The sequence below is a fragment of the Lynx canadensis genome, chromosome A2, assembly GCF_007474595.2.
Source record: "Lynx canadensis isolate LIC74 chromosome A2, mLynCan4.pri.v2, whole genome shotgun sequence".
In the NCBI taxonomy this organism is placed as follows: domain Eukaryota; kingdom Metazoa; phylum Chordata; class Mammalia; order Carnivora; family Felidae; genus Lynx; species Lynx canadensis.
In genome coordinates this window covers 4,084,862-4,107,870 of record NC_044304.2, presented here as the reverse complement: position 1 = coordinate 4,107,870, position 23,009 = coordinate 4,084,862, and the positions used below count along the sequence as shown (strand labels likewise).

At 52.3% G+C, this 23,009-nt stretch overlaps 1 protein-coding gene across 6 annotated transcripts in view; it reads left to right on the top strand.

The window, feature by feature from the left end:
- Positions 1 to 3,377: 3,377 nt before the first annotated feature.
- RANBP3 (RAN binding protein 3) overlaps positions 3,378 to 23,009 on the top strand; it is a 55,833-nt gene continuing 36,201 nt past the window's right edge. For all 6 annotated transcript variants that reach the window (XM_030292845.1, XM_030292835.1, XM_030292829.1 and 3 more), the window contains exon 1: positions 3,378 to 3,474. In XM_030292845.1, coding sequence (XP_030148705.1) covers positions 3,453 to 3,474 — 22 coding nt within the window. In that variant the 5' untranslated portion in view covers positions 3,378 to 3,452. The remainder of the gene's footprint in view (positions 3,475 to 23,009) is intronic.

Genomic DNA, 23,009 nt, shown 5'->3' with positions numbered 1-23,009 from the left:
GGTTTCTGTAAGGAACAGGAAGGGCGAACTGGGAATTCTTCAGGGCTTTGCCATGTGGCTTGCGTGTTCTGGCTTCCTCACAGCATGGCGGCCTCAGGGCCGGTGCACTGTTTGCATAAAGACTGAAGGCTTTAAGAGCAACTGTTCCAGCAAAGCAGGTGAAAGCTGCATCCTCTGTCTCTGCTGTGACCTAGCTTCATAGAGTACGCGGTGTCATTTTCACTGTACCCAATTCGTCCACCATTAACAAGTCCACCCCCATTCCAGGGAAAGGAACAGATACCTCACCTTTCAAGGGTCAAAGAGTTTGGGACCGTATTTCCCAACTAACACCAGGTAAGTTATAAACAAATATTTACTTAGTAAATAAATATCAACCAAGTTGATCTGTTAGAGGGGACCACATAAAGAAAGCGAAAAACAGGCCTCAGGGGCAAATGTTGGAGGCCACTGGCACTTTGAAGACAACTGTGAAACCAGTGGAAATTTCGTTGGCTCACCAGGCTGATAGGTTTAGCATCTCTCAATGTCCCTTGAAAAACCACCACTGCATTATATTTAGCAAGTGATGATGCGTTGCTGGGAGTTGCCCGAAGTGTGGGACGAATGTGGTGTATGAAATGACTTTAGGAGACATGGAGACATGGTATTAAATGACACCGAATCACATGATTTATAGTTATCCCATTACCAGTTCTTTTTCAGTACTTCTCATCATGTCAAGGGGAGTTTCTGTTGGTGATAATATGCCTTTAATAACCCTCTGAGAAATCTCTCTTTACATCAAAGGAAAAGTAGGCTTGGGGCTCAGCAACCTTGGCAAACAATGGTGTCTACGCAGAATTTAAAACCCTTGTTTTGTCTTCATGTTTACTTTTACGGTTATTTCCTATTCGTGGCTTGGTGGTTTCCTATTTTGGGTGGTGATATACTCTATTTAATGTAAACTTAAACCAATAAAAAGGCAAGCAAAGTATTAAGTTCATAAAGGGTCACAGAGTCCAGACGTACGGCAAAGGCCAAGAAGACCTTTGAGCAAGGGCTCTAAAACATATAAAATGAAATATAATGAAATCCACAAACTAGAAATGAGAAAACCTAAGCCTACACGCTCCTGGCGACCAGACAGACCTGATGACCACCAGGGTCCTTTCCAGCATTGGTATTCTAGCCATTCCTAGAGCATTTCTAACCCAGGGTCTGTGGCCTGTGCTCATAGCCTGGCAGCAAAATCTAGAGTAGCAGAATCGAGGCATCAATTAAATAAAGTTGGGGAAATTCTTAACGGTATTAACCGTATGTCACCCCCAACAATGAATAAAAGTTCCTAAACGGGGCACCTGGGTGGCTCAGTCAGTTGAGCGTCTGACTTTTCGCCTCAGGTCATGATCTCACAGTTCGTGGGTTTGAGCCTTGAGCCCCAAGTTGCACTCTGTGCCATCAGTGTGGACCCCGCTTGGGATTCCCTCTCTCCCTCTCTCTCGGCCCCTACCCCGCTGGCACGTGTGCACACACTCTCAAAATAAATAAATAAAAATAAAAAGTAAATAAAAGTTCCTACACAGTGCCTCTCAAGATCTAACATGCATCGGAAGCCCCTGGGTATCTTGTGAAAATGTGGATCGTGATTCAGGTCTGGTTTGGGGCCTGGGATTCTGTCTAAGAAGCTTCCGGGTGATGCTGATGTTGCCGATTTGGGGACCACACTGAAAACAATTAACGAGCTCTGGAAACAAATAGAGGGTGTTTCTGAGCATCTCTTCCTAGCTCTGCCGCTACTCACGGTCGCGTTAGTTTGAAATCAGCCACGGTTGGAGCATTTGCACCAAGAAAATCCGCACTACAAACCAGGGTTCGTTTCATTTTATGTTTTATTAGTTGTCTTCTGGCCTTAAGAAAGTGATAGGAAAATATAAGTACAATTTACAATAAACTATAAACACACAGGGGCGCCTGGGTGGCTCAGTGGGTTGAGCGTCCGATTCTGATTCTCGGCTCAGGTCTCAATCTCACGGTCCTTGAGTTCGAGCCCTGTGTTGGGCTCCGCGCTGGGTGTGAAAAAAAAACCTCTACACACGCAGGCACACATATGCACGATGGGCAAAGGAACAAGTGGGGCTATTTTCAAATCAAGTGTTATTTGTGAGCACTGACACTGAAGCTCCATGCAACTTTCACGCGTCAGCAAATTGTATTCTTCTGATTTTTTCCCCCCCAACAACTGCAAACGTTAAAACCATTCTTAGCTCACCAACGGGATGCGGCCACATCTAATGGAAGCGGAGAGGAGCTGGGACTCAAACCAGGTTACGCACGCACGGAGACACGAAGGGATCGGCAGGTGCAAAGGCCCTGAGGCTGGAAGGGGCGTGGCAGGCCCCGAGGCCTCAGAGACCCACGTGGCCACGCGGCGATGAGCGAGGCGCGCGAGGCGCTTCGTAAGCCTTAGGAGGAGACTTGGGATTTGGTCCAAATTCGGCAGAAAGCCCTTTGGGCGCGTTGAGGGAAGACGGGCCCTTGATCGAATCCGCGTCTTGTAAGGAGTCGCCTGCGTGCCGCTGCGCGCGAACAGAGCCCAGAGCTCCCCGGGGGCGGAGGGCGGAGGCGGCGCGGCGACCCCGGGAGAGACGAGGCCGCGGTGGCCTCGCCTGGGGAAGCAAAGCCGGGGATGTGTTCGGAGAGACGCCGCGAGAGTGAGTCGAGAAGCGGCCCCCGCGCCCGCGGGGCTGTTCAGCGCGGTTCGCAGGCGGAGAAACGCGACGTCCCGCTCGGCGCGCTCCCGGCCCGCGATGTCTGGCCGTCCGGAGCCCGCGTCCCTCGCGCCGCGCCCCCCAGTCCACACCCCTCCCTCCCCCCCCCAACTGCCCCCTCCTCTGACCACACCCCCCCCCACCGCCCCATGTGGCCGGAGGAAAACGTTGGTCCAAAGTAGTGGACACTCAGAAGGCGAAATCGATGCCGCAGGGGACGGGGCGCCCCGCAGTCCCCCGCCCCCGCCAAACACAGACGCAGAGATTCACCTCTAGGGACTCCTCGGTCGCGGTTCCCTAGGCGGCTCACGCTCCCACCGCGAGAAACCCCCGGAAAACCAGCAGGAAGTCGGGGCGTCGAAACCGGGCTCCCTCCGCACCCGCCTCACAGAACGTTCGTCGCCGCGTCGCTGGCGACGCGCGCGAGGCTCGCGCCGCACGCGCCCCGCCCTGCCCACGCCCCTTTGGTCGGCGGGAAAAGGAGGCGGAGGGGGGCAGTTAGTGCGCAGGCGCGTGCTCGGAGCGTGGCTGGGCTCGGACCGCCAGCCGGAGCACGACTCCGCGCCGGGCTCAGCGCGCAGGCGCGAGCTGCCGGCCTCTCTCAGAGTCAGCTTGAGAAGTGCGCACGCGCGCAAGTTTCTGGCAGAAAGCAGGCGAGCCCGGGCCGGCGCGGGGCCTTGTGGGAGGGCTTAAGGAAGTAAAATGGCGGACCTGGCGAACGAAGGTAGGGGAGGCGCCGTCGGGGGCCAGCTGGCGGCCAGGGAACGGGCGGCGGGAGGCCCAGGGGCCACAAGCCCGAGGGGTGAGCACCCCGGAGTGTGGGGGACCTGTGTGCTCCGGGATAGCGGCCCAGCGGGCCCCACAGCCGCCCCCCATTGCGTCCCCTCAGGCTGGGCTCACCGGCCCGGCCCATCACTCCCGGCAGACTCGGCCCTGCCACCGTCCGGCCAGAGGCCGCGGGAGGCCGCGGGAGGCACGGCCCTGAGGCCCTTCTGCCTCCCGAGCCAGGTCGGGGCCTGAAGGGGGCGGGAGGCGCGGCCCTAGCGCCTTGGCCTCAGATGTAAATAGACCTCCGGGCCTGGTGGCCGTCCAGCGCGCCACGCTCCCTCCCGCACCCCCTCGTTCTCGGGGACCGGGCTTGCCCCTTTCCCTGGCCTGGCGCCGAGCAGGCCCACCCCCGAATCCTGTGGGGTTCTCGTCCTACGCGGGCCTGCCCCACGCCGAGGATGGAGGGCACCCGGTCTGTTCCCCCACCCCCCACCCTGAACTCGGTCCCCCAATTCCCGCCAGTTCCCCCACATCCTTAGTGGCGACCTGAGAGTCACGCCTCGTCTCCCTGCATTTGGGCCTGGCCGCAGGATATGGACCGCTGAAAGCCCTGGCTGCTTTTTGGCCCTTTTTTGCTGCACACTGCCAGAGAGAGACAGACAGACAGACAGAGAGAGAGAGAGACAGTGTGAATTCCCTCCTCTCTGGAGCGCTGACATCCCACCCGAGCGTTTTTAACAAGGTTACCGTTCCAAATCCCCCGGAGAAGGCACTCCATAAGCTGATGTCGGCTTAAATCAATAGTGGTGTTGATATTCGCGGTGGCTTCAGGACTTCCGAGACCTGTTTTTAGCTCCCTCCGTTCCTCTAGGTGCACAAGTGTAGTTCAGGCGACCTATCTACCTGCCTGATCCTGATTCCCCTGCACCGTGCTCCCTCCTCCTGGAGGGTGTCCTCAGGTTTCCATAGGGAACCGTAAGAAGGCAGGAAAGAAGTCACTGCCCGCCCTGGCGGAGCGTTGGGGATGATTCCAACGCCCCGTTCAAAGTCTTGAATCCTGTTGTAATACTGGTCACAAAAGATCCACGAAGTGGGGACCATCAGGCTGTTCTCTTGGTGAGGATACCCAGTTGGAGTGGTTAAGTCCCTTGTCCAGGGCAGGTCACGCTGCTCGTGAGGAGCGGAGATGTGAATCAGGCGGTCTGGCTTCAGCGCCCATGTGCCCCCCCATACAGACACCCACACCCCCTGCCGTTCTGTGCTGTGTCTCTTTTGCGAGACAGAGGAGCCACGGAGGGTTGGCGCATTCCGGTTCACGAGATCTAGTTAAAGGCAGAAGAGGGTGTGGATAAATGGGAGCCGATACGACGCACTTTATGTATTTACGTATATGGCCCGTTCGGTTTCTTGGGCTCGTTCCTCTGAAAAATAATACCGTTAGCTATTTAGCTGGCAAGATGGGCTCCTTCAGGAATAACAGAGAATTGCAATTTAAGACAAGCAAGCGATGGCAAAACCATAGGCCAGTCAGTCTCCCAACAAAGGACAGGAACATTATTTCAGGAAGTAGGGGACAGTTGGGAGAAGTTGTTTGGAATTGCAAGTCTGTTGGAAAACGAGCAGGATGATGACAGTTTCTCATTGGCTGAGTTGCAGGGGCAGCGGATTTCTTACAGGAGACCCAACGTACCTCTTCTGTCAGGGCGTGTAGTTGATCATTGTTTCCTGTTGATGTTTCTTCTGTTGGAGGCTGTAGTTGACAAGTCGCCCTTTAATGTCTGTTCTCCTCTGGCCTCCTTTTCTAGCCCACAGGTCCACTTTAGTGAGGTTTATCCTGTTGTTAATTTTCACAAACTCAAGACTCACATATCCAACGTCGTAGTCAACATCTGTGTTTAAATGTCTAGAGGGTGCATTGAACAAAATCCCTATCTTCCCCCCCGCCCCACCCCCAACACCTGCCCATCCCACGGTCTTCCTCCCATGTGCAGTAAGTGGCAAGTCCATTCTTGGAATTGCTTAGGCCAAAAACCTTGAAGTCACCTGTGACTCCTCTCTTTCTCTCACATGCCACAGCAAATCCCGTCACTTGTATCTTGATGTGCTTCCGGAAGGTGCCCACTTCTCCCCACCAACGCTGGTTTCCACCCCTTGGGCCTCCCTTCCATCCTTACCCATCTAACAACTCAACCCGGCAGCCAGAGTAGTCCCCTGATACCTCCCTGTCCTCCTGTCCCCCCACACTCTCCCTGACTTGTTCTGCGTGAACCGCTCTGGCTTCCTCACTGTCCCTTGAGTGGACCATCCACTCCCTCCGTGATGCCATTGCTTCCCCTGCCTGAAGCAGTCTTCCCCCAGATATCCCTGTGGCTCACTCCTTCGTGTTTTTATTCAGACGTTCCTTTATTATGGGGAACTTCTCTGCCTACCTATTTGCAATTGGATCCACATTCCCTATTCCCTTTATCCTGGTTTATTCCACTCCACAGACTCACCATCATCTGAAATGCTAAATTTACTTGTTTGTTTGACTACTCCTCCTCAAGAATATAGGCTCCACGAGGACAAGGATTTCTTTCTGTCACGATCACTGATGGATTCCCTACATCTAGAACAGTGCCTGGCGCAACATAGGTATCCAAGAAATGTTTGTTGAATGAATCCATCAGTGAGGACCCTTATTGTGAGGTATACCTTTGAGCATAAAGGGGAAAGCATGGGTTCCTGTTCTCCAGGGATACCATTTCTAGCATATGTGCTGACATATGAGCTACTGATTGCGTAATTGAACAGTAAGTATAAAATAGAGGAATGGAATGTTTTGCACCTAAAGTTTTTGCCTAATAAATGCCACACACACTTGGTACTTTGCGTCTGACACCAGTTCTGGCATGGTTGTCCCCAGGATATCAAATCTTAGTGGCTTTTTGGCTTGTACAGCCTGCTAGGATGCTTAATTTATGATCTGCTATGTAAAGCAGGGCTTTCTCGCCTATGCATTTCGAAGCTTTAGGGACTGCCTAAAGGATGCGTGCTTTTCCTCTTGCTGGTTTAATCTCCAGTCAGATGCTCTCTTAGCTTCTGTCTTTTCAAACTGGTATTCCAAGCTGGTCCTTCTTCACACCCTACCCTTCTGTCTCTCTTCCCTGGGCCATTGCCACCTCTGTGTGAGTCTGAGGCAGTGACTGTACACCTGAACTGGGCGACAGAATCACGGGGGGAGCTCTCTTAAAACAACAAAGGCTCAATCCCCACACCCCACCCACTCCGATTCTGTGAGATGTGGGGTGGGCCCTGAGCTTTTGTGCAGTGAGAAAGCAACATGGGTGATTCAGACGGGCAGCCAGGGCTGAGAACCACTGGCTTGAGTAGGACAGGTTAGGTGTGCTGTGCTAGTGCACAAAGAAACGTTTCCAATTGTGTATCTAATACAGCATCTTGTTGGCCTTCGTTGCCATGGTGATCTCTTCAGGGATGGTGACAGCAACTCCCACAGCCCTTTCTTAGTACTCCAGTAGTCTGCGACTTTTAAAGTCCAGTTGGAATGCTTTTCTAGGAGAGAGGGGGAGAATGTGTGTGTGTGTGTGTGTGTGTGTGTGTGTGTGTGTGTGTGTTTGTGTTTATCCTGGTATCCAGGGATATTCTATTCTCCTTGGCATTTTGCTGTTGATATATCCTGAGCTCATTAATCGTCCTGTCCCTGGAGTTATTCTGCATCATAGATGGATGTCAAGATTTGAAGGCAGAATTTTGTCTCTGGTAAAGGTAAAGAATGGGCAGGGGTAAGTAAAGTGTATTTGAGCTATAGGCTATCTCGCATTCCACATCCCGGTGTTAAAAGATACCAGATACGTAAGAATCCTCGCTGGCCTGCGGACATGGGTGGTGGAAACCTGGGAGATGGTATGAAGCAGTGTTCTTAACTTTGGTCCTGTTGACATTTTGAGCCCAATGATTCTGATGTGAGGGCTTATACTATGCACTGTAGGACCTTTAGCAGCACAGCGCTGTCCTTGATTCTACCCACTAGATGCCGGTAGCACACACCCTCCCCTGCACGCCTGTCCGGGGGTCATGACAACCGGAAGTGTTCTCAGACACTGCAGAACGTCCCAGGGCAGGGGGTGAGAAGAATCACCCTCAGTTGAAACCCACTGGTATAAAGTAATGGCAGGGCACAGGCTTTGCCTTACCGAGAATTGGGTTTCTGTTTTGACTCTGCCGTGTACTCACTGAGTGACTTTGAACAAATATCTTAACCCCGTTGAGCCTCCGTTTTCTCACCAGTACAATGAGAATCATGATAATCATGTCTATTTCATGGTTGCTCTGAGCATTGGATGAATTAATGCATATAAATTATTTAATGCCTATCTCCACACACAGTAATAAAGTCAGTAGAAGGTAGCTATTTTTGACTACAGTGGACTCCTGTTGCAGGCTGGTTTGGCTTAAATTCTCAGCAGAAAGAGAGCAAGAAGTGAGTGTCAATACTGCGAGTGAATCCAGCCCGCTGAGTGAGATGGCCCCCGGGGTGAGCTGTGAGGGGAGGCCAGCTGGAGCTGGGCTGTCCGCCCTCCTGGGTTCGGCCTTGCCTTCCGTCCGATCGTGTGGCCCAGGTTTCTCAGCCTCAGTAGACACTTGTGAGCAGGTAATTCTTTGTTGTGGTGCTGCGCCTTGTAGGATGTTGGTCAGCTTCTCTGATCTCCTCTCTCCCTCTCCTCCCTCCCCCAGACATGACAACCAGGAGTGTCTGCAGACATTGCCCAGTGTTCCCTGGAGGGGCAAAGTTGCCCTCAGTTGAGGAGCTCAGATGTAGCCTGACCAAATGTCACTCTGGAGATTTTCAAGGGTGGTTTGGCTTTTCTCAGTTTTCACCTTACTTGTTGACATAAAGCCTGACCCTTGAGAGAATGAGATGCCAGTGAATTTTTATGGTGGATCCAGAACTCCACAAATGGTTAGAATTCTCAATTCGCTCAATTCTCGCCGTCCCCTTCCCCTGCCCTAAACTTAACTTTTAGGCTAAGTGAAGTGGTATGCGACCTCAGAGGCTGTGGAATCTTTATAGACTTTGAAGACAGTTTAAGTTTGGGCTCCGTTGTGTAGACAGAAAAGGTCGTAGTTCTGCAGAACTTTTGAACTCTGCGTGAACTGTGCATGGGATTGCCCAAGCAGTCCTCTTACCCTCGCACGGTCGTTGGGCATCAGAGATAGTCAGGGCCTGGTGTGTGTTTATACTGTGGAGGAATTGGGGCGAGTGGAGGCAGCAGGAATGAAGTGAGTCTAGAGCAGACAAGTTCAGAATGGCATTTGGAAGAGTGACGTGTGGCAGTGGCAAAGGGGGCATTTCAGGCGCCAGTTGAATTCCGGCCTTGTTAGTGAGTTCGCGCACAGGGAACAGGCCAGGGTGGAGTGGGAGATGAGGACCATTTGGGGAGCGATGGGATGCATTTGGGGGATCTGAGACGGGCCTTTCTCTGGTTGGGAGAACCCTGAGAAGGCAGGCAGCAGAGGTGGCCGTGGTAGCTCTCCATGGTACTTGGAAGCAGTCCGGAGGCAGGTGGGTTTGCATCATTATCTGTTCAGGATCTGGTGGTGCTGGTGAAGATGGCCGCAAGCAGCAGGAGTTCTTTTGTGTGGAGGGGATTTGTTTTTGCCACCTGTGCACCTTACCCTTCCAGGGTCCCGTGGAGCCGTGTTCGGTATGACTTTGCATTACTTGGTAGGGCAGCAAATAGCATAGGGCCTTAGAAAAGCCCCCCACGTGTCCACACTTTGCTTTGTCCTTGGCAGTCTCGGCATTTGGGGTGCTATTGCTTAGTACATGCCCTGAATCTTAACCCTGAGTGCATGTCACACTTGTTTAAGGAACCTGTTGAGGGAAATAAAAACTGACGCCTGGGCCGCCCCATCAGCGATGGTTGCAGGAGGTCCTGGGTGTCTGTAGTTTTACAAAGCTCCACAGATGTTTGATGATACGAAGCCAATGTCAAAAACCACAGGCAGAAGTGGCAAACTTCTTTCAGGGGAAAGCAGACATGTTTAATTTGGCCCATATAAAGGTTTTTGTTTGTTTGTTTGTTTTTAATTAGGGACCAACGCTTAAGAATTTAGAGATTTCAGGGGGAAAAATGATCCAGGTTTCTGGTTTCTCTTGAAAAGCAGGAACCAGCCTCTTCCAGTGGTCCTGCACAGTAATGAGTGGCCAGGACTGAGGAGCAGCTGCCGCCCTTAAGATAGATTGTGTGCCCTCGGGGACACCGCAGTCCCCACCGAGTGGCCTGGGACCTGGCCCACCTCCTCCTTTTCCGGTGCCTGCCTGACCTTGGTTGGCATTTGGGTTTCAGCCCTATTGTACCACGTCTCAGATGCAGCTGTCTCTGCACGTTAACATGGAACCTCAGCATAAAGCTTTTGACGGCTCTGTAATGAATTCAGGATTCACTGTCCTCAGAATGCTGGGACTCGGAGAACAGCATATGGCAGCAATTCTCCAAGATGGTCCAGAGGCCTCTTGGAGTCCCCAAGACCTTTTCAAGGGGACTGCAAGTTCAGAACGATTTTCATCACAATACAGGGACATTGTTTGCCCTTTCCATTCCCATTCTCTTGTGAATGGACAGTGGCGGTTTATCCAAAGGTTACAATAGTGTGGTACAGCCACAGATGGACTGTAGAAGCAGGTAGGAGACTGGCTGTCTTCTCTTAAGCCAGACGTTAAAGAGATTTGTCAAAATGGAAACTAATGCCGCTTTTCTCACTAATTTTCTTTTATTTTAAAACTTATTTTTCATAAAAATATATTGTTTAGCTAAACCCTTACTGACTTACTACCTTAAATAAGTTAACGTTTCGGTATTTTCTTGGTTTTAATTTCTAACATGGTAAGTGTCAACAGCTGTAGCCAACATTTCCAAAAGCTCTTGGAGATCCTCAATAATTTACAAGCCTGGAAAGCGGTCTCGAGACCAAGAAGCTTGAGCACTGCTGGCATGTGATCGTGGAGCCTGTAGTGAGATCGGCATGGGTTTCTCCCTCGTCTCTCCAGCCTGGGGCAATTTTAACCCAGGACTGCCTGGCAGGCTCTGGTTGACTCCTCGTGGCACAGTTGGTTTGTGTCTTACCTCTGCCACTCACTTGCCCAGAATCTTGGGCAGCATATTTGACCTCTGTTCCTGCATCTGTAGAATGGGGATGATGGTCATCAAGCCTGAGGGTCATTGTTGAGGGAGAACGTGTGTCGGGTAATTGACCCACTGGCATGTGGAGATGTGCTGTCAGTTACTACCCGATGTTACTCTTCTGGTGGATGTCCAAGTAGAGCGAAAGCTGCCTTGGGATTATAGCCGTGTTTCTCCACTTCAGCATAATTGACATTGGGACTGGTGGGGACTGTCCTGTGCATCACAAGATGTTTAGCAGTGTCTGTGGCCTTTATGTGATGCCAGTGGCACCCCCTGCCCCCGGTCATGAAAAGGAAAAACGTCTCCATACGTTGCCAGATGTCCCCTTGGGCAGAATCGCCTGAGTTTTAAGAACCCCTGGGTTAGGGGAGTCCATTGAGTCCCAAGAAACTACATTACCCAATCATCTGACCTACTGGGTCCTAGGATGCGGCACACATTTAAATACAGAGTGTGGGGAGGGAGAGGAGAGGTGACTCACAAAAGCTAGGGACCACCCCAGTTTGTCCCGTCTGACCTACTGGGAACTTACTTTAGTGTATAATGCAAGTTAGGATCTAATGCAGTATTTTCAAAATAATTAATGCAAAGTTTTTCAACCTCAACACAGTTAGCATTTGGGGTTGGATTATTCTTTATGGTTTGGGGATCCTCCTGTGCGCTGTAGGATACTGATCAGCGTCCCTGGTCTCCACCCACTAGGTGCCATTAGCAGCTCCCCCACACTGTGATAACCAGAAGTATCTCCAGCCATCGCCTGCTGTCCCCAAGGGGCCCATCACCCATGGGTGAGAAGCAGTGGGTTATGAAATGAAATAAAACTATGCAGGAATAGATTGTTTACCAACTGGAATTTAGGGCTCACCCTCCCAACCTTTTTCCATTGTGGCCTTTTGGCAGATGAGCGGGATCGTGTACTTCATATCCCTGTTAAGGAGGAACCATGACCTTCATTCAGCACTGTCTCAAGTTCAATGTGAGGACCTTCAGAGATGCTCTGGGTTCGGGCCATTCCATTTCACAGGGGCTGGGGCCAAAGGCCATGTAAGCAGGGAGAGTCAACTGGGACAGTGTGCCTCCTTCCATTCTTTGGCCTGGGAGCCCACGGTCAGTCATTTGTGGTGGGTCAGTAGCACTGACTTCACGGGCACGAGTTCTCCTCCGGAAGACTGGCCCATGTAGGGCACTGTGCTTGGCTGTTCCTCTCAAAGAGAACTTGGTATTTGCAGAGATGGGAGTGGTTATTCCATGCACGTGTTTAGAAGGCAGGCCTTGCTCTGTGTAGTAAGTTTAAAATGCCTTTGCTGCAGTTGAACTCCCCCAGGTTTGCCACACAGAATTTCAGGAATTTGCTGACCCAGAAAATGGCTGTGTCACATTTGTAATAGCAGAGTGGGAATGGGGCACATGGTTTTTGCGAATTTGGCTTTCTCAGGTTGTGAGGACACAGACCACCCTTTACTCAGAGGGGAAAGGATATCTCGTGGTGTAGATGGCGGTAGCCCATGGGGATCTAAGAGTCCAGGGCCTGAATCAGTCATTATCAGCACCATCGGAGGGCCCCCCTGCTTGTGGGGTCTCATAGCCACAGGAGACAGGCTTGTTTTAGCTAACAGCGTCTGCCACTGAGTGAGCAAGACGTACTTTCACGGCCCCTTTACCATCCTCTGTCTTCCCCACAGCTGAGGCACCAGCCAGCTCAGTCTCCACAGTCTGCCAGAGTACCCACTTTGCCCCGTCTCCAAGGCCACAGGACTAGCCCGGGTTGCTATTTGCCCCACCACTTGTCACCTAGATGATTCCTGAAGGCTCCTCACTGGTCCCCTCTTTTGTGCTTGCCTCCATGAGACCTGTCCTCCTCACCACCCCCAGGGAGATGTTCCCCAGCATTTTATTACCAAACCTTTCTCACACACAAAAATAGGAAGAATTGTGTGAGGACCACTGCCAGCGAGATCCTTTAAAAATACAAACCAGGTCGGGGCGCCTGGGTCGATCAGTAAGTTAAGCATCTGACTCTTGATTTTCGCCCAGGTCATGGTCTCAGGATTCATGAGATCGCGCCCCGTGTCGGGCTCTGCGCCGACAGCCTGGAGCCTGCTTGGGATTCTGTCTCTCCCTCTCTCTGCTCCTCCCTCCTTCTGTCTCAGAATAAATAAATGAACTTAAAAAAATAAATAAATACAGGGGCGCCTGGGTGGCTCAGTCGGTTGAGCGTCCGACTTCGGCTCAGGTCATGATCTTGCAGTTTGTGAGTTTGAGCCCCGTGTCAGGCTCTGTGCTGACACCTCGGAGCCTGGAGCCTGCTTCGGATTCTGTGTCTCCCTCTCTCTCTGTTCCTCCCCCACTCACTCTCTGTCTCTGTCTAAATAAATAAACAAACATTTAAATAAATAAATACAAATATAAACCAGATCAAACTCCCCTCCTTGGTCTCCTCCTCTGGCCTCCCTTTAAACTGGATAAATCCAGACTCCTCACCATGGACCCCAACCCCACCTACTATGTTTTTTCTAACTCTCCAGCCACATTAGCCTCTAAATTCTTTCTGTCCTTAGGACTCTCGTACCTGGGATGCCCTCTGCACAACACACTCTGCCTTCACCTGCCTTACTCCTTTAATGTCTGAGGTTCAAATGACACCTTAGGGAGGCCATACCCAACCATTCCCCCTACAGTACCCTTCTCCCGGTACTCTTTCCCACCACCCTGTCTTACCTTCCTTATAGCACCTCTTGTCTACCGTTCATCCTGTCTCCAGTGCCAGACATGGTGTCTGGCACATGGTAGAGGCTCAGTAAATCGTGTGGCTGCAAGCAGGGTTTAACTGGCTAGCCTTCCTTCAGGTCAGGGCTTGAGGGATTCTGAACAACTGAGCATTTGAGTTGTCCCGGAATCTGGGCAGCTTTAGACGGGGCCACATTTTGAGGCATTCATCATTGTTGGGGACCTGGGGGTTGGATCCAGTCCTTGAATCCAAGACCCGTGCTTTAAGGTGGCATCAATGTGCTTGCAGTTTTCTGGGTATAATTATAATAATGATAGTAATGCTGAGGTGGAATCCCCGCTGTGTGCCAGCCACTCCGGAAACACTTTGTGTGCGTAATTCCATTTAACCCTCCCTGGGACTGCCTGGGGGATGGCACCATCCCTGTTAGACGGCCAGGGAACCGGGAAGGTAAGTTGCAGTGCCCAGGATCCCAGCCACAAGTGGTTGAGGCCAGTTTGGATGCACACAAAAATCAGAGCCCGCATTTCATCAGTTTTGGTCTGCTGCCTCAGCAGAAGTTCTGTAGTCCTTAGGTTTCCTTCCTGTGGGGGTGGTTTCCGTGGTCTTTCCTGGAACTTTCCCCCAGCCTTCGGCCACTTTTGTTTCACCTCAGCTCTGCCTGTGTCGCGCCACCTAGCGGCAGAGTTAGAAACGTGTGGCAAAACTGGCTCCCTGAATTCCGTTCTTTTGGTGAAGCTGCTGACTTTGTATGATTTATTTAATACGTGTATGGGGTTTCTCTTGGATTCAAGGCGCAGAGGTGCCCAAAGCACAGGTTCTGTCACAGCCACTTACGGTCTGGGCGACTGGGGCGGAGAGGGAGGGACAGAAGGGCTCGACTGCAGGGCCGATTTGTGTAGAAGGCGGCAGAGTGAGGCTTGGCCCCTGGGCTTGGCCTCAGGGGACCCGAGGCATCGAGCTGGGAAGTCAGACTCAGGGTTCTGGTCCCAGCGCTGCCACTTACCAGCTTTGTGACTTCGAGCAAAGCACTATCTGTCTGAGGCGTCTCAGTCTTATCTCATGATTTGCAGATCAGAGATGATAAACAGTGTGGACATCACAGGGATGTGATGACATTAAATGAAATGAGACTGGGTGTGTGAAGCACCTGCTGCTGGGTCTAGTAGAGGCCGTTCAGCAAACGTGGGTTGCGTGTTGCTCACACTGTTGTTTGAAGTATGGGGACACAGCAGCGTCCCCAGCATAGATTACGGCATTGAAAAGTGGCTTGGATTTCAGTAGGTAAAGATAATGGCAGGATGAAGAGAGCATTCCAGAAAGAAGTGCGTAAAATAAAAGATAGCATCACCTCCAAAACTATGCCCTATGTGACCTCCCTGAAGCCAGCTGGGAGTTGCTTGGGGAAGAACATACTCTAGTACTGAAAAAGGAATTAAGGGGCCCCCCACCCTCTCCTAGTTGGACTGGGTGGCCACTGAGCATTTGGGACTCCAAGATCAAGAGAGGCATCACCTAGGGGCGCCTGGGTGGCGCAGTCGGTTAAGCGTCCGACTTCAGCCAGGTCACGATCTCGCGGTCCGTGAGTTCGAGCCCCGCGTCGGGCTCTGGGCTGATGGCTCGGAGCCTGGAGCCTGTTTCCGATTCTGTGTCTCCCTCTCTCTCTGCCCCTCCCCCGTTCATGCTCTGTCTCTCTCTGTCCCAAAAATAAATAAACGTTGAAAAAAAAAAATTTAAAAAAAAAAAAAAAAAAAAAAAAAAAAAGAGAGGCATCACCTAGCAACAGCATGTTTGAGATTATCTATTCTTCACCAGAGAATTAGTTTGCGAATAGAGTTGACACATCAGTGACAAATTCACCTTTATGTTGCTGCACTGAACTGTTTATAATAATTCCTGAGCAAAGAAATAACTTGAAGGGTTGAGATAGAAAGTGTTGTAGGATTAAAGCAGTTGTCACATCTTAACAGACTGTTATTTGTGTTGCCAAGATGCTTTCCATATTTTTTGCACAGATAAGAAGATTAAGACACATCAGCCCAGGATTAAAGCTCATTTTACACAAGTACCTTGCTGACATTTTGGTCAAGAATTCCAAGTGGCTTTCCAGATGGGGGCCGTTTCCTGGCAGGTGTTTGAGTCATCATTTAGGAGGGGAGTAAACAGAACAGGCAAAGATATTCCAGATTCCCTTCTCTGTGTTTTCCTGGGCCTACATATTTTCTTCTGTTTAGTTTAACAGACAGTCCTGAGAGACAAAGGTTGGAGGCAGCCACTGGGGGTGTCAAAGCTTGTTGGGAGGGCGGGCCTGCTGGTAGTGTCTGTGTACTTTACTTCTTGCACAGCGTGGAGAGCATGGGTTTTCGGCTTAGATTCTGAATATGTTCTGCAGGGCATTGTGTGGTTGACACTGGAAAGATGAAGTCAGTGCACCTTGTCTCACTGTAGAGCGTCCACACCTGGGACTGTGCCTTCATTCTGTCCTTGGCCATCCTAGGGATCTGCTGTTGGCCTAACAGCACCCTTGTCTGAGGCAGATGGTCACCGCAAAACTCATCACGCACCGTCTGGTTTCCTTTGTGCTTTTCTGGAATGTTAACTGGCGGCTGCTTTCTTCCTGATGTTATTACTTCTCAGAAGAAAAGAGTGTCCACATCTTAAGCTCTAAGGCCCAGCCAAGCGGAAAATATGGAAGGATGCAAACTGAAGTAGTAACTTCCCCCTTTGGCCCTGGTACCTGGCTGGCAGCGTAGCTCAGATGCAGTTGGAGACCTGGCGGCACCTTGGGTCACTCAAGCCTCTGAGTCTCCATTTTCTCCTCTGTAAAATAAAGACCTTTGTGTGACCTCCCTCCAGAAGTGGTTCCAAAGATTCAGGGAGGTGAGGCATATCAAGCATGGAGTGCCTGCCCAGCCCATAAATATACCCCCTCTGAGTGCTCACCCACGTATGAAACCATCCCAGGGTTTTGGGAAACCCCAACTAGGAATGTCCTTGCTGTGAATCACATGACACAGGCTGGGAGAAGTCTAAAGATGGGATCCCAATCCCAGGACCTCTGTTACCCACAGGTGGAGAAGCATTCTCTTCTGTCACGGAGCCACCTCTGGGGTCCAGGCCAGCTCCGTGCTCTCCTTCCCACACTTGCAGCCGGTGGCAGGGACTCCACCTCCTTTCCTCACATCTGGGCAGTTGCCGTCACCTACTTGCCCCCCAAAGGGTTCTTCTTCCTTCTTACACTGGCTTCCATGCAAAACATTCTTGCTGCACCCCTTTCCTTCTTGCATTCTTGCTGCCGCTGAGATAGGTACATATGTCATTTTCTCTTTAGGGTTTTGCCACCAGTCAGCTTCTGGACAGAAAAGACAAAGTAAAACCCTGAGTCCTGGTCCCTGGCCTACTTATAGGGGCGGTACCAGGAAGCCCAGTGTTTTAATTCTCTCAAGTATGGGACTTGTTTAAAACTCTCTCATTTTGAGCCTCTTTACCACTGTTTCAGGAGGTATTCTATGGGCCCTCTCCCTGACACAGATATCATACATCAAATTATGGACATGACTTTTGGGTAAGGCTTTTAGGACTTCCTTCGCCTGCACCCAAGGCATCTGAGGACTTTCTCTATGAGCCGGGGCCCCAGCTCAGTTCTGCCCTAGGAGAAGGGCCTGCCTTCTTGGAGGTACCCCTCCCCCCCCCCCCCACCGAACCTTTTACCCAGAGAGTTGTGCTCCCTGTAGGGAGAGTGGTCTGTGGTCCCTTGGGTCGGGAGGGAGCCTGCATGTCAGGGACCCCCGCCTTCTTTCTTTGGAGCCATCTTTAACTCGTGTCTTCAAGAAAGGAACTGCCTTCCTCTCTCTGTCTCAAAAATAAATAAATGTTAAAAAAAAAAAAAGTAAAATATTCGGGGCGCCTGGGTGGCGCAGTCGGTTAAGCCTCCGACTTCAGCCAGGTCACGATCTCGCGGTCCGTGAGTTCGAGCCCCGCGTCGGGCTCTGGGCTGATGGCTCGGAGCCTGGAGCCTGTTTCCGATTCTGTGTCTCCCTCTCTCTCTGCCCCTCCCCCGTTCATGCTCTGTCTCTCTCTGTCCCAAAAATAAATAAACGTTGAAAAAAAAAATTAAAAAAAAAAAAAAAAAGAAAGGAACTGCCTGAATGATTGGTGCTTACCTTCCAGGAGCTTTTACACTAGACCTCGCAGATGTAGATGTGCAAACCTGGGATCCGGTGAAGGCAGGGGGCGCACTGTGCTCCTGTGGCCCTGGGCTGGGGTGGTCTGTTTTCTGTCTGTCCTTGAGGGTCGGGAGTCAGCTGGCATGTTGCAAGCATTAGTAGAGTAGCAGGCACAGAGCAGACACCACCTTGACCTTTGAGTTCTCCCGGTGCTCCTCGCTTTCTGCTGCCCTCCTCATGCCCGTTCCTGGTCACCTGGCTAGATGCTGCTGTCCTTCTCTGCTTGGATGGCACATCCCTCTAGAAACCTTCCCGGATCCACTCCTTTTCCACACCCTCACCAGGTTGGATGCCCCTGCTCTGCACTCGAGTCGCTTTTGTGCTTCTTCTGTGTTGCAACATTCAACTGAAGTCTAACGTCAGCTCTTGGCAGGCAGGGGACACATCTCTCCTTGTCACCACCACACCCTGGAGGCCAGCATGAGGCCTGGCGCCCAGTGGGCACTCGGGTGTGTGGAGTTGCCGAATGAATATTATGATTGAAGCTATGAATGTAGCGAGATGTGCAGCAGGCAGAGTGGTTCCCAGGCTCTGCTGGGTGGCGTAGAGTGTCCTGTCAGTCAGGGCTGTGTCAGCAATGCCCCTGGGAGCAGCACCGGCCTGAAGACGGGTTAGGGGGGGTGTGTGGAGAAGTCCCAGACATCTGGCAGAGGTTTGAAACAAGAACTCTGCAGCCTTTCTGTGACTGGGCTTGCCTGTCCGTGTTGTCACCATGACTGCAAAGACCAGATCCAGGACGGCCCCCGTCCTCAGGGATTACAGCTGGGCAGTCCCATTTTGCATCTGTGCCTCACAGTTGGGTGGAGGGTGGCACGGGACACAGGACCAGAGGGAGAGCAGGTCCTGTGGGCCCGATGTCCCGGGGGTTCACTCCTTTCTGCTTCTGGCCAGTGCCCCCCACCCTGCTGTTTGCTGGGGATTGGGAGGTTGGGAGATGTTTCCCGCCCTGGGGCCTGATCAGCATCTGGGATCACAGTTGGGCTCAGGCTAGGTGTCGCCTGGACTGCGTGAGCCGGGCAGGAGCGTGTGGAGGAGGGTTTGGACGTGGCAGCAGCCACCATGGACTTGGCACGCAGTGCCATTGAGAGCTTCACGGAGGCCAGAGCACCTCCCACATTCCCAGCCGGTGGAGCCCACTGTAGTGGGAGCCGCTCGAGGGCTCCGAATCGCACCCCACTTCACACACCAGTGTTGGCCACGGTCATCCACAGGATACAGTTCTCACGCCTCACATCGGGGAGGGGATGAGGAAAGGGGTTCCCTGGTCATACAACTTTGGGGAACATTTGGTTAAGCAGGTTTCTTTACTGTTGATTTTCTTAACCCTTGCTGTGCTGATGTGTTGAGCCAATGCCCCAGGAGAGCTCCTTCTTTCCAAACTCCTTCAATCAGAGAGCATTTTACAGGAACAAAACAGAACACCTGGTTGACAGAATCTGGATCAAATTGTTGGCATTTGATTAACATTTTCATATTTTCGGTCTTCATGGTGGCCCGGATATGTCTAGAAATCTCTGGTGGTGTTTTTCCCTTTGCTTGTGACAGACCGGCTGGGCTGGGAATTCAAGCAAAAGTCACAGAAGCCTCATTGCTCTGTCCCCTGTTCATTCCCCAAACTTGGGTTTCAGCTGGCTGAGTGAAGTCTGCTTGTCCAGTGACATAACCAGAGGCAGTTTGATGGGAGCCAGTTAAGAAAAGTCTGTGGCTGCTGTGGTGAGTGTGGGGCGCTCCTCCTTGGAATGGGGTGCATCTGAATTGTCCTTTTGTAACGTCAGCACTAATTTGCAGACTTAATGGACGTCGGCCCTCCTGGAGCCCAGTGGAAATGAAATCTGTGTGACTCTGGTGCTTTGTGTTTTTGGTGGGGAACTGACGGAAGTTTGTGACCACATTTTGGTTAGTGTAGTGGTTGGGTTTGTCACAGTCACCAAACCATCAGTGGGGGTCCCAGAGGGCCTTGACCTCACCGGTCACCATCCTAGTGACGTTTCATTCCCTCGAACCTCGTGTTGAGCCTCTACTACGTGTGTGGCTCTGAAGGCACAGCGGTGAACACAACAGATTCCCCCCCCCCCGTTCTTCTAGAGCTGCCAAGGGGTGGGGGGTAGATGTTGGGGGGGTGCAGCGAACAAATTACTCCCCACAAGCTCCAGGCCACGAATACAAACACACCCATCCCTTTTCATCAGGTGTTTTACCCTGAGGTTTTCTGCTCCTGACTTCCTGTTCCCCATTGTTCCTGTAGAGCCTTGCACAGCTTAAGGGCTCAATAAATACTGACGTGATTACATAGCAGCTAGTGTTACACGTGTGAAAAAGTGCAGAGGGGATTCAGTTCAAACATTTATCGGCTGCTGCTTCGTGGTGTGCACCGGCTGATGAGCCAGGGATGCTGCATCCGTGGTCTCTCCGCCTCCCTGACAGGCAGCCTCAGTGTGACCTGTGGTGGGTGTAGGCCGAAAGCATGCCCAGGCGCACAGGGGGCGGGAATGTAGCTCAAACTCGGAGCTTGCAAAGGGATACAGTGCCTGTGCCCGAATGAGTGTAGGCCACGGAAGAGACGAGAATGTGCTCCAAGCAGACGTCCAGAGCGTGACAGACCACAGGCCGTGCAGGGGGTGGACAGACGCAGCAGGCCGGGCAGTGCCGGGGTAGTGGTCAGGTGGGGGCCGCCTGTGGGGGGGGGGGGGGGACTCCGCCCCGTCTGGGAGGGCAGTGCTGCTTTAAGTGTGTGTGTCACACCAGGGCTTCTGGCTGCCGTGCGGACACTGGACTTCAGGGAGTGAGAGCGGAGGTGGGGAAACAGCAACAAGGCTCTTAACTACCATAGTGATGGCCTGCCGTGGGAGTGGAGGACCCAGGCCGGGATCTGGGGAGGGAGTATCTGCCGGGGTTGCAGTTCTTCAGGAAGCCGCTTTCACAGCTTGGCCCCCGTGGCGCCTCTGTTGCCTCCCTCCGACCCCAGCTGAGCAGCGTGCCCGGTTGTGGTGCAGAGTTGTTCTTATCACACGGGACCTCTCCCTGCTCGTGCCTTGACCTGCCCTGTGGCTTTGTCCTGTCCCAGGGACCCAGAGGCAGCCCAACTCTCCCTCGTTTGCCCAAATCACTGCAGCCCCTTCTGGGTGCCGACATAATTCCCAGCACCAGAAAGCTCTTCGTCTGCCATCCAGTTGGTTCTCTGTCTGTTCTAGTCCTTCCTCAGTGGCCTTCCATCCATTTTCTCCAGCACCCCCTTACCTTTACTTCTCCCTCCATCCAGTATTTGTTGATGCCAAGTATTGATCTCAGACCACGAGTCAGCAAGGGGAACGAGGCGGTCTCCGATCTCATGGAGTTGATGTCTTAGTAGGGGAGATAGAGCATAACCCATAAATACTTAGTGTATCTGGTGGTCATATGTCCTGAGAGAGAGAGAGAGAAAGAAAGAGAATCTGTGCTTCACCGAGAGGCCGTGCAAGGTTTCTTGTACAGAGTAGTGTGTGTGTTTAGTTAAGTCTGCGGTGGCTACGCCTTTCCTCTCAGGCTGGAGGCTGTTAGAGAAAGAGACAGAAACTAAGCTCAGACTGGCTTAAGCAAAAATCAGCAGTTGTTGGCTTAACTGAAAAGTCCAGTGGAGGTGAGGTTAGCTCTGGGCTGGGCTGGACCCACGGCTTCCACCAGTTTCTCCAGGATTCAGTTTCCTCCTCCCATCTCCAGCTCTGCTTCCCACTGGATTGACTCCGGTCCAAGGTCCCTTTTGGTGACGTGACACTGCTCGCAACCCCAGGGTTACCTTCCACCAGCTCTGCGGTCCCAGCAGAGACAGAGCACCCCTTCACCAGCTCCAACAAAAGTCCTAGACCCAAGTCTCGTTCACTGTCAGTGGCCTGGGCTTATTTACATGTTGTGTCCCCTGGGGGAACGTCCTCAGACCTAGAACCCAGGCACGAGGGAGGGGTGGTTCCCCAAAGAAATGGGGAGGGGTTGGAGGGATGCAGGGCCGGCCCACACTCACAACTCCCTCCAGTGTGCCTTAGCTCCTTGCAGCGGCTGGGAGTCTAAGGCATAAGTGAGGTCCAGGCCTGGATCTGCGGCCCGAAGATTTCTGGGGACCCCCAGAGTAGAAATAGTGTGGATAAGCTGCTGCTGTCCCAGGGCCCCTCCACCCCTCCGTCGCTGGCATTTATTGTCTGGCATAGGCACGTTCGATCATTCATTCACGTGGGTTTGTCAAGCAGCACCAACCCCTGTGCCAGGGACATGGCTGCTTAGGGAATCGTGGAAGCTTCGTAGGCGACCCTTCCGTCCCCCAGCCGCCTCCCGTGTACTTTGGTCTCATCCGTGTCATCACCCCAGTGTTCGTCGTGGGTTGTGTGTGGTGAGGACTGTCACAGTGGATCAGACTCAGGGACTCAGGTGCCGCGTGGAGCACAGTGGAGGGAATGGCCACCATCAGTGGGCTGTTGCCCCCAAGTCAAGACCAGTGTCTGTTCTCCTTCTCCAAAGAGTGAAAATTTGGGGGGATGGGAGTGGGCCAGTGTCCTTTTGATCGTCTCAGTCTTGTCCCTTTTCCTCCTCCCACCTCCTCCCCTCCCCATCTTTAGCGTGGGTGATCGCCATTCCCTCCTGACTAGTAGTGTCTCTGTATAGCCTCCTCCCCACACTGTTCTTTGAACCTGAACCCAACTCCTTTTACAGCACTTTCCCGAATCTTTAGCACAGAGATCATCTGCCCCTGGGGCTCCCCGTCACCGTATAAGCCCCTCTGGCCTCTTCTCTTTGGACTTCAGCATAGCCACTTCTTCTCAGGAAAGTTCTCCTGACTCTCTAGACCAGCCGCTATGACCAGCTCCCCACACTCCCCACACGACTGCGCTCTGGAACCAGAGGTTGTGTCCCCTCCCACCTAGCGGTCCTACTGGGTAAAGCTGGTGTAAGTGAAGGTTTTCTGTTATCCTGGCTTCCCAGGACCGAGGGCTCCACAACAGCAGGGCTGTGCGATGCTCCCCATATTCATGATCCTCCCCCTCGCTTCCCATCCATTGTCTGCTCTCGAGGCTTTGAATGCTGACGAGGGCCCTGGGTGCACCCAGAGCCACCATACCCAACCCCCAGGCAATGAGGCAGGCAGCATCCGGGCCTGCCCCCACGGGTGAACGTAGTCCTCACCCACAGTCCCCGCTGCCATCCACGCAGGCACGAGTGGCAAAGGGCTGTAGATTCAGCTGCCCCTGGGTAAGAGAGAAATGGTGTTGCCTGAGAACAATAGGTCTCATCATGTGTCTGAACATTTCAAAGGGTGTCTTCCTTCCACAACAGCTGTGCAAGATGGACTCAGAATTTTCGCAACTCCTTAAATCCTTTTTTTATT